Genomic DNA, 13,912 nt, shown 5'->3' on the forward strand with positions numbered 1-13,912 from the left:
ACACTCATCCGTGGCTCATGGCTGAGCGCTGTAGACAATTGAAAGCACTGGTCGGACAGGCAGACTGGCCACCTGGTGTGTGAGGATGCCACTCCCGCCTCTCCGTCACCCAACCAGAAGGCCAGCTTCTCTCTCCCTCTTAGAAATAGACCCCTCATTCCTTCACTCAACCCTGGGTATTGGGAATAGCACAACCTATCCCTGAACTGGACCTGACACTCCTCACAGAGTGTCCTGACATCTGCTGCCTCCTGGGCCAGCTCCAGACCCCAGGCACAGTGTATGCCCTTGTCCACCCCGTCTCGTGACTCTTGGCCTGCTCTTCTTGGGTGACCTCATCCTTCCATGCTTCCTTTTTATCTCCCTCCAGGACATTAGGGACTGACTGCTTTACCTGTGGCATCTATTTAATGGTGATGCTACCTGTTTTAGGTCAAGCAGAGAGGTTTTCTCACCAGGGATACTTTTTCCATTATTGCTGCTCAAGAGCACATCAAACACCATACCTCCTGTCCACTGTTGCTATGTTACAGCATCTGAGACTCAAACACAAACTTCCTCTGCCCCCTTTCTCCACTATCCCAGCTCTTTGTTTGCTATCTTCCCCATTATAGCTCCTGAGTCTGGACACTTCTGTCTCTTTCTTCACCACCCACCCCAGCTCCCAGATCCCTTGCTACCTTAATTCGCCCCTGCAACACTTCATCAAGAACCCATGAGTCTTGGTTGCATCCTCGTTTCCCCAAATGCTCTTTTACTTTTGTCATGTTTGTCTACCTTTATAATACCACCAAGACAGAAGACCAGGGTTCAGTGGGCAGGGTTTGGGTCACTTCATCGAGTCCCCTGCACCCGGCAGGCACCATGTAGTGGTACATACATGGTTGTCTCTTGTCTCAGCCTAGAGCTTTGCCATCAAGCATTTGCCACATTTGTTGAGTGCTTACTGTGTGCCAGGCACTATTGTAGGCATTGGAGACAGCAGTGGATCAAAACGTCCCTGTCTTGGGGCACCTGGGTGGCTTAGTTAAGCGACCAACTCTTGGTATGGCTCAGGTCATGATCTCATGGTCTGTGAGTTCGAGCCCTACATCGGGCTCTGTGTTGACAGTGCGGAGCCTGCTTGGGATTCTTCTCTCTTAACTCTCTACCCCTCCCCTGCTCGCTCGCTCTCTCTGTCAAACTAAATAAAGTTTAAGAAACTAAAAATTCCTGTCTTGAGGGGTGTGGGTATGTGCGTGGGGGGAGGGGTTCTGTTCTGCTCGGGTGAGACCCAGAATAGACCAACAAGTAGATTGTAAGAGGTTGACCGGTGCCATTAAAAAGGTCCGTACAGCCAGGTCTGGGGATCTAGAAAGATGGGGGTGCAGGTAGGCATTTGTAAATAGGGTAGTCAGGGAAGGCTTCATGAAGGTGACATTGAAGCAAGGACTTGGAATTAAGGGATGAAACGTGGATATCTAGAAGAATATTCCAGGCAGAGGAAACAAGTGCAAAGTCCCTGAGGCTGGATTATGCCTGTTTTATTCAGAAACAGAAGGAAAGAAATACGTCTGGAGTGGAGTGCGAGGAAGAAGGGTAGATGAGGATGAGGTCAGAGAAATGAGGGACCTGATCCTATAGCCCGAGGTGCACTTTTGCCTCTGTCAAGTATTTCCACTCCCATCATGCTCTTGTAAATTTTCGCTAGTATGAAACTTACTGAAAACTCTAACCAGTGTGACCAATGCTGCTATAAAAGGAAGCCCAGAAGAGGCGGGGAAGCTGGCTTTGGACTGGGGTGCAGTGTAAAGATATCCCAGAAAGGCCTGCCAAAAGCTGCCGCCATTTGAGCTGGGCCAGGTGATAGTGTAGGAGTTTTTCAGGCATAGAGGAATTGAGGGATTAGTTTTGTTGGCAGTGCTTGACACACAACAGACGCCTAATAAATAAAACAGAAAACCGCAGACCTGGGGAGAGCCACGGGCGGGGCTCTGGCAGGCAAGAGGTAGTTGAGAGGTGGCAAGAAAGAAAACCCAATCCAGGATGCATACGCAAATGCTCGCGTGAGGCGGTAAAGAGATCTTCTTCGACCCAAAGTCCCAAGCATGCGCAGTAATGCACCCTTCCCTCTAAAGGTCCGCCTTTCTTTTCTCAGCCTAGGCTCCACCTCCGTGAGTCTTGCTGAGGGGGGAAATGGGAGGGGCTAGAGGCGGGACGAAGGCGATTGAACATTCCTTTGACCAATCACCTTGCGGAATATTCGGCCTATAGTGAGAGAGGAACTCAGAACAAAAAGAAGTGCCCGCCCCCCTGCGGTGAGAACCAATGAACACCGGGCAGAGGCGTGGTAGGAGAACAGTGAAATCACGCCTCTTCAGCTCGGCCACGCCCTTCATTCTTGCTCAGCCTCACCCCAGGGGGCAAATCTGATTGGCTGGGCGACAACCTCAAAGGGCGGGGCCGCACACGTTCACACAGAGAATGAGCTAGCAGAGGGAGCGGGGAGGTGGGGGAGCACATCTGGGCGGGGCTAGACTGTGTCCTATCTAAGGTGGTAAAAGGCCAATGATTCTCCAGGCCGCCTCTCCTAGAAAAGTCATCTTCTCGCGAGCATTTAAAATTCCTGCCTGCTGAGGCACCTCAAGGGACTCAGACTGCCTCATCTGTCTTTTTCTTCTTTGCAAAAGTCCCGTTTGCTACCATGGGGATGTACCAAATGAGACCAAGTAGGGGGACCAAGTGGTGATCGGCACGCTGGTTACTGAATGCTGCCCACTTCGGCGCTAGCAAACTTCTAGCAAGATCGGAACTGAGTACTAAACAACCTCTACACGTCCCTCTGGCGCCGTTCCAGGGCTGGCGCCACATTCCCCGGTGGGCGCGCAATGGCTGCGCCCCCTCCCGCTGCGGACGGGTCTTTTGGTACAGGCAGTCCGAGGTGAGTCCCCTCCTTCCCACTTCAGCCTTTGCTGCGCGTGCGTGCGCATGCGCGGAGCGCGGCGCGCGCGGCGGTTGGGCCATTGGGCGTTCGGCCCTGGGATCCGCCGCGTCTCCGCAAGCGGTCGGCTCTGAGCCGTGAGCCGCCGTGAGCTCTCGGATTCGAGCCGGCACCAGCGAGCCCGGGGGCATCGCCCGCAGCGGCCAAGCTCATGGCCGGCTGAGCGGGACGCCGCCTCCGCCTCAGCCACCGCCGCCGCCGCCGCCGCCTCCTCCTCCTCAGCCGGCGGCGGCCCGGGCCCAGCAGCCATGGCCGAAGACTACTGGGACGGGCGCCTGCGGCGAACAGGAGGAGAAGGAGGTCGCGCGGCCTCAGCCCGGGCCGCCGCCCCAGGCGCCGCCGCGCCGGCCCCGCGGCGCTGAGGTTGCTCGCGCGCCCCCGCCGGTGAGCGCGTTTCCGAGACAAGGGGTGGGGGCTGCCCTTTTCCTGCAGAACCAACTCAGACCCCGGGCGGTGCCTAGGGGTCTGGGCTGCACCGCTGGCATGTGCCCCCTCCCCCAGCGAATTTCCCAGAGTGCACCGGGGCGGGGGGTCATTCTGGGCCTCCCTGACCTTGGCCCCGCCCTGGGCCCGGTCTGGGAGCTGGGGATGGGCAGTCCTGTGGGTGCTAATTGGGAGCAGGGTGATCAAGGGACCAGAGAGTGTGGAAATGGGTGGTGAAAGGCTCGAGGTTTGCTAGTGGCCTGAGCTGTGGAGGGGTCGGAGCATGTGATAATAAGTCTTAACCGCTGTGTAGGGCTTGAGGCCCAGCGTGTGCTAATGGGGTGTGTGTGTGTGTGTGTGTAGGACCCCAAGGGTGTGTGATAGGGGAGAGCATGCCAGAGGAATGCTGAGGTGTGCAAATGGGGTTATAGGTGTGGAGAGACCCCGTGTGTGTTAATGGGGGATAGGGTGGTAGAGATAGCAGGAGGTGTGCTCATAGGATCAGGGCTCTGAAGTCCTGTGTGTGGTAATGAGCGTCAGGGTGGTGGTAATTCTGTGTATTTGTCCATGAGGGACTGTGATGTGTGAGGGTCCAGAGAGCGCTCGTGGAGGTCAGGGTAGTGGAAGAAGTCCAGTGTTGAGAACGTGCTAATGGGAATCATAGCCGTAGAGGGTACATGCATGTGGTAATGAAGGTCTGGGTAGGATGAGGCCCAGTATATGCTAATGGGGACAGTGGTGGAAGACCCGAGTCCGTGCTACTGGGTATCAGAAGTTGTGGATATATGTGGGGTGGGAGGGCACGGTGGTGAGGGAAGTGCCTTAGCACTGTAAGAGGTCCAGTATATTAAGGATCAAGATGGTGTGAGATCAGTGTGTGTGGGTGTGTGTTTGTGTCCATGTCCGTGAGGACAGGGGATGTGAGACTACTGGATGCGCTCAGGGACAGGTATATATGAAATTCTAGTGACCGTTAAAATGGGCTTAGAGCCTTGGAGGCGCTTAAACGTGTGCCACTGCGGGGAAGAGTCAGGGCAGTACGGGGTCCGGAAAATGCTGGTGAGCATCAGAACCTTGTGAAGACAGTGTGTGCTTGTGTCCACAGGGGACTGGGGTGTGTTGAGGGTCCGTGGGGTGCAATGAGGAGGATCAGGGAAGGTTGTGAAGGAATTCAAGTGTGAACCAACAGGCATTATAGCTGTGCGGGAGTTCAAGCAAAGAGAAATAAATGAGTAGGGATATGTGACGGTCTAGGTGTGCTGAAGTGGATTAGAACCATGTAGGGCTGTGTCCTAATGAGGCTCCAGGCTGAATGAAGACCTGTGTGCACTAATGAGGGTCAGGCCATTATGAGCAGTGTGTTTGTGTATCCCTGGAGAATGGGGCTGAGTGAGGGTTTAGGGTGTGCTAATGGGGACACACGGTGTGTGAGGCTCAGTGTGTGCTAATAGAGGTCAGGGTGAAGTGAACGTCCAGCTTGTGCTGATGGGAGGTGGTGGGCACAGGGTAGTGGGAGGACCAGAATGTGTGTTTAATGATGGTTCTAGCTGTGGAGGGGTCTGAGTGTGGGCAAAAACAGGTCAGGGATTGGCAAGTTTCACTTTGTGTTAATGAGATTCAGGGCAGTGTGAGAGTCCAGTGAGTGCTAATGTGGGTCAGCCACAGAGGGTCCCAAGTGCATGTTAATAGGGGTCAGAATCATGCACGGGGAACAGTGTGTCAATGGGGGTGAGTGCTTTGGAGAAGCTAACAGGCAGCTGGACCTGGGAGGCGCCCAAGAATGTGGCAGTAAGAGTTAACTTAGAGGGGTCCGAGCGTATGCTAAGAGTTTTGTGCTCTGTTGGGGCTTCGTATGCTGATGGGGGTTAGAAATAAGTGGGGAAATTGCAGGTGCTGATAGTTAAAATGCTGAGAGGCCTTCTTGAGGGTCCAGTGTGTGCTTATGGGGGTCTGAACCAGATGAGGATGGTGTGTTTCTGTGGGAGTTAGTAGAGTGTAATGATTGTGTCCTCAGTGGTCAGTGTGGTGTGCGCTGATGAGTGTCCTTGGGTGTGAGAGTATTCCGAGGATGGGTGTGTGACCTCGGAGGTCAGGAAGGACAAAATGCCCTTTTTTGAGTGGACTTGTGTGTCTAGTTTCTCGCTCCATCCCTCACTCTTCTGGGATCTAAAAAGCTCAGAAAATGGAAATAATAGTCTTTAAAAGTTTTACTGTATATTAACGTTCAAGTGTCTCTGTTCACAAAGGTCTGCCCAGGGCACCCCTGATGGGAATATTGCATGATACACAGATTTTGTGTCCTGTCTTCCTCAAATCCTCAAAACAACTGAACTCGGGAACATGTCCAGCCCTTGGAGTTTCCAGCTAGAGGTCATGGACCCATGGCTCCTTGTGGCTCCCTCTTCATCTTCCGTCCGGTCCTGCTTACCCCTGCCCCTAGATCCCCCATTTCCTGCCACAACAGGCAAAGCAACTGGGTATTTGTACCATGGAGGCAAGACTGCCTTTGGGGGCTGGCCATGCTTCTTCTTCAGCTTCAGGTCCAGTGTTTGGCCTACTGGTTCAGGATTTTTGTTGTTATCTTGGGTTCTCTGAACGGACCTCATCCTCTTTACTGGGGTCTTTCTGCTACACTGGTTCCTCTTCCCCTCCTGGGGGTGGTGGTGAGGTCAGGCAGGTGGAAGTAGGGTATAGGGACCACTGGGGTAAGCACCTGATTTCAAGGTAACAGATGACCCACTTCTCTCCTCGAATCCAGCCCCAGCCTCATCCTCCCACCTCCTATCTAGCTCCACTTCCCTTGGGCCCAGGGCCATCTTAGGCCCTGCTGCGAGTCCAGATGGTTCCTAGGCCAGGTCTTTCCCCCACCTTGCTGGCCTAGAGCCCAGGAGGAAGCAGAAGAAGGCCAGCTTAAGCGTTTTGGTGGCCCTGTTCCCTCCAGCAGCCCCATCTAGGTCATCTTGCCGATGCCAGCGTCCCTGGGCCACCTTTTCTGGAGTTGTTCACGAATAGCAGAGATTTATCCTGCCCATTCTGGTAGAGATTGGTCTTAGGCCCTCAGCCCCCCATTCATTAATATCTGCCATAAGCACTTTTTGAGCATCTACTCTGTGTCAGTCACTGTTTCAGGTCCTCAGGATCTAGCCGTGACCTAAACAGACAGAAATCTACCCTGGCGGAGCTGATCTTCTAGTTATGGCGGTGAGGAGACAGACAGTTAAGAATAAAGAAACCAATAAGTAGATGGTGTCATTTCTGAGGAGGTGATAGTGCTGGGGGGATGATTTGACAAAGTGAGGGAGCTCGGTATGGTTGAGATTTTAAATAGGGTTGTTTGTGGAGGGTTATCCATGAAAAAGGTGATATTGGAGCAATGGTCTGAAGAGGGTGAGGGAATGACCTATTTTGAAGGGTTTTCCAGGTACCAGGAACAACAGCCTGTGCAATGGCCCTGAGGTGGGACTGCTGGGTGTGGTTGCAGAACAGCAAATAGCAATGATTGAAGGGGAGATGAGGCCAGAGAGATAATAGGGATGAATAGGGTAAGACTTTATGGGCCACCCTTGAGGACTGGGACATTTATTCAGGGTGATAAGGGAGATGAGCACTCTCAACTAGAGGAGAAACGAGACCTGGCTTGTAAAAATGTGGGTGGGACCCATAGGGTCCCAACCTGATCGAACCTTGCGAGCAGTCCTCAGGACAGCTGGTGTGCATTGAGCCCCCCCCCAACACACACACACACAACCCTAGCCAGTGGTTGGGTCTGGGTAGGACTCCCTTGTCCTGCACCCCTCACTTGGGGAGACCAGTGGGGTGGTCCACCAATCACCGTGACGATGGTTGCTGGGCACGCCGCGAAGGTCCTTGTGGCTGTGGGGAGCATTCTGCCTAGGCAGTTGGGGGTAATGTGGGGCTGGTGCCGGCGGAATATGCCATTCTATGGGCATGCCCGGGGCCGTATCAGTGGCCCCGCGGTCCTGGGCGAGCCCCGAGCCCCATCTACAGATGGGTACATCTCTGCCGCCACACCTGAAAGTGCCTGCTGTGGAGGCCTCTGCTCCCACAGTGAGGCTGCCCCCATACGGGCCAGCACTTCACCAGTTGGTCCCTTACCCTCAGCCAGCCACCCAGGCCTCAATACCCAGGTGTGCTACTTAGGAAGAGGGTACCCAGGGGCTGGCTGTAGGTGGGCAAGCACTGACAAAGGTCCGTATCTATGCCAGGTTTACAGGAGTCCTGAGTGGTTCCAGGGCTCCACAGTGGTTGGGTGGATACTGACACAAGTTCATGTCAGTATACCTCAGTAAACCTTGGATTTTAGGGGGCCTGTGGTGGTCAGGCCAAGTGCTAATGTGGGATCCATTGCCATCTATACCCCCTGCTCAGGTCGCCATGGATCGGATGAAGAAGATCAAGCGGCAGCTGTCGATGACACTCCGAGGGGGCCGAGGTGTGGACAAGACCAATGGTGCCCCTGAACAGATAGGCCTGGATGAGAGTGGGGGTGGTGGCGGCAATGACCTCGGAGAGGTACCCACTCGTGCCGCTCCTGGGGAACCTCGCTCTGGACGGGGCCCTCTCAGTTCTGCACCAGGTGGGTCCACTGACCACTTCTGCCCCCAGACTGGTCTCCGGTGCCACCTCCCAGCCGAGTTCCCCTTAGATTTGTGTTATTTCCATTTTCCTTTCTCCCGTTTTCTCCCCCTTCCCTGCTATCCTCTCCGCACACACTCTCTCTATCTGTTCCCCTTTCCTTGGCTTTGTGCCCAGGCCTCGGGGAGGAAGAGTGCCCTGCCTGCTGCAGCTGCCCCCAACCTTCCCTTTGCCCTTCTCCTGCGTTCTGCCATGGCCCCCCTCAGGCCTACTGGTGCCTGCCTACCCTGGGCCTGCCTTCTCAGGGCCTTTGGCTACTGTGCCGCTGCCTGCCTCCTGGTCCTGGGCCAGCCCCAGTCTCAGCTCACCCCTGAAACAGGGTGCTCCACTGGGTGACTATTGCCCCCCCCCCATCCCCCGTTCAATCTGTCCTGACCTGTCTGAACCTCCTTGGGCCTTGCCACCCTCTCCCTGAGGGACTCTAGGCTGCTCTGGGGGTTTGTGTGTACGTGTGTGATCAGGGGATTGTGTTACGTTGAGGAGGGGGTGTCCTGGGGCTTCAGCCCTCAACTGGTCTGCCCTCCCCCTGTCCTCACTACCAGAAATTGTACACGAGGACTTGAAGATGGGGTCTGATGGGGAAAGTGACCAGGCTTCAGCCACGTCCTCCGATGAGGTGCAGTCGCCAGTGAGGGTGCGCATGCGCAACCATCCCCCACGCAAGATCTCCACTGAGGTGCTTAACTCCCTGTCTGGCTGGTGGTGGGGCTAGAAAAGAGGGTTAAATGTGGGGAGGTGGAGCTCATGGTCCCGTTTCTCACCCATCTTGCCTGTTAGGACATCAACAAGCGCCTATCACTACCAGCCGACATCCGGCTGCCTGAGGGCTACCTTGAGAAGCTGACCCTCAATAGCCCCATCTTCGACAAGCCCCTCAGCCGCCGCCTCCGCCGTGTCAGCCTGGTGAGTGTCTTCTGTGCCTGTCCTCTCCTCCTTTCACTGCCCACCCGCCTCTGTCCCCTCCTATGAGCCTTCTTCAACCTGCCCCTTTACCCCACAGTCTGAGATTGGCTTTGGGAAACTGGAGACCTACATCAAGCTAGACAAGCTGGGAGAGGTGAGAGACCATCGTCAGGCACATGGTGGGGATGGGGGTCAGTGAGAACTTCCTGCAGCTTCCTCTCCTGTCACTCGTCCTCACACACCAGGGTACCTATGCCACCGTCTACAAAGGCAAAAGCAAGCTCACGGACAACCTTGTGGCACTCAAGGAGATCAGACTGGAACACGAAGAAGGGGCACCCTGCACCGCCATCCGGGAAGGTACAGACACACAGGAAGGCTGTCCCAGGCTTCCCACGCTCACCTCTTGACACATACACACACGCCCTGTAGTAGGAACAGGGACTGGGGGTTGGGGCATTCCCTCCTGACACTCTGGGCTTCACGCGAAAGTGCCCATCATGCACATATCTAGATGATAATCAAGGTAACCAGGAATCTGTTCCCGTTTGGAGAAAAGACCAAGAATTAGACAGCAGGGTGTTTGCTTTGGGTCTGAGAGCACCCGAGAAAGGGCTCACCAGTTTACTTGACAACAATTTCTAGTCAGAATATCACGCGGGATGAATGTGAATTGTGTAGAAGTTATGTGTGCAAAGTGAATTTCACACCAAGTTGCAGGCCTCTGTACTGAGGGTTGACGCAAAACCCCTTTCCGGAAAGCAAAAACAGGTTGTGAAGATCTAGTGTCCTGTAAGCCTGGGGTGGCAATCCCAGGTCCTTGCTCCATACTCTTCTCTGAGCCTTAGTGTCCACATCCGGAACATGGAGCCACCCCTTCCTGGCATTGGGTGGGATAGAGCCAGTGGCTATGAGCCACCACCTCAGGCTGCACAGGGAAAGAAGGAAACCCTGGGCTTGTACCTGTCTGGTCCTCCTCGCCTCTACCCTGAGGGTGGGTGGGGCCCTGACTATTCCCCCATCCCCTCCTCCCCATGCTCCCTGCAGTGTCCCTGCTCAAGGACCTCAAACATGCCAACATCGTCACGCTACATGACATTATCCACACGGAGAAGTCCCTCACCCTTGTCTTTGAGTACCTGGTAAGGTTGGGGGGCAGTGGGGGTGGGGACTGGGGAGAGGGCCAGGAGCCACGGGATGTGGCCCTCTTTCCTCCCGTCTCCTCTTCTGTCCTCAGGACAAGGACCTGAAGCAGTACCTGGATGACTGTGGGAACGTCATCAACATGCACAACGTGAAAGTGGGTGTGGGGCAGGAAGCAGGGGCACAAGGGGGCCCCCACTCACCCACTCCACCCCACAAATCTCCCTGAAACAGACTTTTCCCGTTTGGCTTTTTTGCTGGGAGCCCTTGGAGGGCATTGGGACCTTGTCCTCTTTTATGAGATAAAGCTCTGGGCTCAGTGTCTGTGTTTGGGAGGGGGAACAGTGTCTGCTGGGCGTCAGGCTGCTGGATGCTCTCTGACCTCTGCCTGCCCTTCCTGGGTCCCCAGCTGTTCCTGTTCCAGCTGCTTCGTGGCCTGGCCTACTGCCACCGGCAGAAGGTGCTACACCGAGACCTCAAGCCCCAAAACCTGCTCATCAACGAGAGAGGAGAGCTCAAGCTGGCCGACTTTGGTACCCTGGCCTCCCCCTTTTTCCCAGTGATCGCCCCGCCTTACCCTTTCAGACTCCCCCTTCCTCATGACCGCCTTATCTCAGTCCCCTTCAGCTTCTACAGGCTTTGCTTAGGACACCCTCAGTCCCAGCTGTGCTCTCCCCGAGGCTGCCCGGGACCTCCTCAATTCCAGCTGCCCCTTCTCTCAACCTACCAGGCCTGGCCCGGGCCAAGTCAATTCCAACGAAGACCTACTCCAATGAGGTGGTGACACTGTGGTACCGGCCCCCCGACATCCTGCTTGGGTCCACGGACTACTCTACCCAGATTGACATGTGGTGAGGACAGGTGGAAGTGTGGCAGGAGCCATGTGGTGAAGCGGGTGGCTTGGTCACAATGGCCAGCCAGCCAACTGCCTCTCTATTCACTGTGCCCTCCCTGCCTAGGGGTGTGGGCTGCATCTTCTATGAGATGGCCACAGGCCGGCCCCTCTTCCCAGGCTCCACGGTGGAGGAACAGCTGCATTTCATCTTCCGTATCTTAGGTGAGGAGGAACGAGCCCTAGGAACTGTGGGGACATTTAGGGATGCCCTGTGGATGCTTAGGGTAATTCTCCTTCCCTGCCAGGAACCCCAACTGAGGAGACGTGGCCAGGCATTCTGTCCAACGAAGAATTTAAGACATACAACTACCCCAAGTATCGAGCCGAGGCCCTTTTGAGCCATGCACCCCGGTGAGGCTGGTGGGTGGGAGGGTAGGTGGGTGTTAGGGGCCGGAGTGCCCAAACTCAACTTAAAGCAGATCCTCTTGTCCTTACGGTAGACTTGACAGCGACGGGGCTGACCTCCTCACTAAGCTGCTGCAGGTGAGACCACCCTCCCGGACCAGCCTTGGGGGCTAGGGGATTCTAGGTATAGGGGGACAGGGAGCTCCCGGGGTACGGTCTGGGATGGGGCAAAAGAGAGGTCTACTTGTTGAAGGGGTCAATACACCCCCCCCCCACCCCCCCGACCCCTGCCTGTCCTCCCACTCAGTTTGAAGGTCGCAATCGGATCTCCGCAGAGGATGCCATGAAACATCCATTCTTCCTCAGTCTGGGAGAGCGGATCCACAAACTTCCTGACAGTGAGTGCAGCTGGCGGGACCTGTGGGGAACAGGATGCTGGGTGGGCTGTGCGGGGCACACCCTTGTTCACATATGACATGTTATGTGTATTACAAGTTATTTAGTTTTCAGTTCCTTTTTACCTTTCACGGGAATTTTCTAACATACGTGAAAATAGACGTAACATCGTTTCTCTCTCTCTTTTTTTTTTTTTTTTTTTTTTAAAGCAAACATTTCCTTGTAAAACATATACCGAGAAATGCACAGGTCACGAGTATACGGCATAGTGAATTTTTAGAAACTAACCACACCCATGTAACTGGCATACAGGTCAAGAAATAGGATGAGAGAAGCTCCCCCGAAGTGCCCTCTTATTTCCTTTAGTTATTCCCAGCCCCTTGCCAAGGGTTACTACTAGTTTGACTTCTCACAGCATAGGTAAGTCTTCCCCATCCTTGTACTGTACAGGAACAGAATCACACGTGGTGTTCTCCTTTTATACCTGATTAAAAAACTTTTTCATATGGACACTTTAAAATTATATATGTTTAGGGGCGCCTGGCTGGCTCAGTCGGTGGAGTATGGGACTCTTGATCTTGGCATTGTGAGTTTGAGTCCCACGTTGGGTGTAGAGGTTACTTTAAAAAATAAATACATAGGGGCACCTCAGTGGCCCAGGGATTGTCTCCCTCCTTCTCTCTCTGCCCCTTCCTCCACTCGGTCGTGCGCGCTGTCAATAATAAGTAATTATTAAATAAATAAAATTAGACCCAATAACAAGTCCCTAAGCACTCTAGCAGGTCATCAACTCGTGGCCAATCTGGTTTTGTTTTGTTTTTTAATGCTTATTTATTTTTGAGAGAGAGCGCGCAAGCAGGGCAGGGGCACAGAGAGGGGGACAGAGGATCCGAAGTGGGCTCTGTGCTGACAGCAGCGAGCCTGATGGGGGGCTCGAACTCACGAACCGTGCAATCATGACCTGAACCAAAGTCGGACGCTTGACTGAGTGAGTCACCTGGGCCAATCTGGTTTTATCTGTATTCCCTCTGATTATTTTGAATCAAATCCTGGATATATCATTCACCTATAAATTTCAGCATGTATCTTTAAGAGGTTTTTTAATAACTATCATTATCCTACCTTCAAAATGTTGGCCCACTGCCTGAATCTCCCCACTGGATTCATCTAAACCAAATCCCAAACACCATCCATCACCTAGACTCAACAGATGGTAATTGCAATACCATTATCACACTCGACAGAATTACTGACTTCTTCGTGTAATAGCCCATATTCCATTTTCTCTAGTTGTAGCTGGTTTGTGTGTAAGGATTATATGACAGATGAGAAAGTCAAACTTCTCAAAGACAAGACAGCTTTTTGTAATTCCCCCAATGGGGCCATGTGGGAGGTGGTCCTTGGCTGGCCCCATGGGTCATTTCCCACTGTCTGTCCTCCACCCACAGCTACTTCCATATTTGCACTAAAGGAGATCCAGCTACAAAAGGAGGCCGGCCTTCGGTCTTCGTCAATGCCTGACTCAGGTAGGTGTGGCCCTTGCCCTCTTCCCCGCCCTGGCCACCTACCTGCTTACCCACCAACAGCCATCCGCTCTGCTTTCCCCTGCAGGCAGGCCAGCTTTCCGCGTGGTGGACACCGAGTTCTAAGCCAGAGACCGAGGCCCCAGCAGGCAGCAGCTGGAGGGATGCCACTCCCCCTCACAGGGCAGCCCCCAACTGTATCCTCCTTGCTTGCTGCCTGCCTACCTGCCTGACTCATGCTCGCCTGCCCACATGTCCCCTGCTGCCTGTCCAAACACCCGACCATTGGCCTGTCAACCCACCCATTGGCCTGTCTGCTGGGTGCTAACAAAGCTCTCATCGCTCCTTCGCCTGGTTTGTCTGTCTGTCTGTATGTCTGTCTCTCTCTGTCTCGGTAGTTGCCGGCGGACAGCATGGCCGTGTCAGCCTCCCACACCGAGGCCAGGCCTATCCCCCTTCCCATCATCCCCTCCCCCAGGACCACTACCCCATGGCCAGCCAGGGGTCCGGAGCTAGCCCAGGCTGGGGATCTCGACTCAGACAAGACGTGACAATGCCTTGGGTCTGAGGCTTCCCCTGCCTGCTTTCCTGCCTGCCCCACCTGCCTCATGTTGTGTGGGCCTTTTTTTGTTTGTTTCATTCATTGTT

General features: G+C 54.4%; 1 protein-coding gene across 5 annotated transcripts; it reads left to right on the forward strand.

Moving 5' to 3' along the window:
* The first annotated feature begins 2,562 nt into the window (after nt 1-2,562).
* On the forward strand, nt 2,563-13,613 carry CDK16 (cyclin dependent kinase 16). 5 transcript variants are annotated; one of them, XM_058713873.1, is made up of 17 exons: nt 2,980-3,364; nt 6,521-6,604; nt 7,793-8,000; nt 8,602-8,735; nt 8,837-8,962; nt 9,060-9,116; nt 9,208-9,322; nt 10,010-10,104; nt 10,200-10,262; nt 10,515-10,638; nt 10,836-10,956; nt 11,065-11,162; nt 11,246-11,351; nt 11,420-11,483; nt 11,653-11,743; nt 13,190-13,267; nt 13,353-13,613. In XM_058713873.1, the coding sequence occupies exons 2-17, from the start codon at nt 6,599-6,601 to the stop codon at nt 13,388-13,390; spliced, it is 1,524 nt and encodes a 507-aa protein (XP_058569856.1). In that variant the 5' UTR covers nt 2,980-3,364; nt 6,521-6,598; the 3' UTR covers nt 13,391-13,613. The 5 variants fall into 5 exon arrangements, with proteins under 5 accessions (XP_058569859.1, XP_058569856.1, XP_058569858.1 ...); XM_058713876.1 differs by lacking the exons at nt 2,980-3,364; nt 6,521-6,604 and adding an exon at nt 2,563-2,920; XM_058713875.1 differs by lacking the exon at nt 6,521-6,604.
* The last annotated feature ends 299 nt before the right edge of the window (nt 13,614-13,912 follow it).

The sequence above is a fragment of the Neofelis nebulosa genome, chromosome X (genome assembly GCF_028018385.1).
Source record: "Neofelis nebulosa isolate mNeoNeb1 chromosome X, mNeoNeb1.pri, whole genome shotgun sequence".
NCBI lineage: Eukaryota > Metazoa > Chordata > Mammalia > Carnivora > Felidae > Neofelis > Neofelis nebulosa.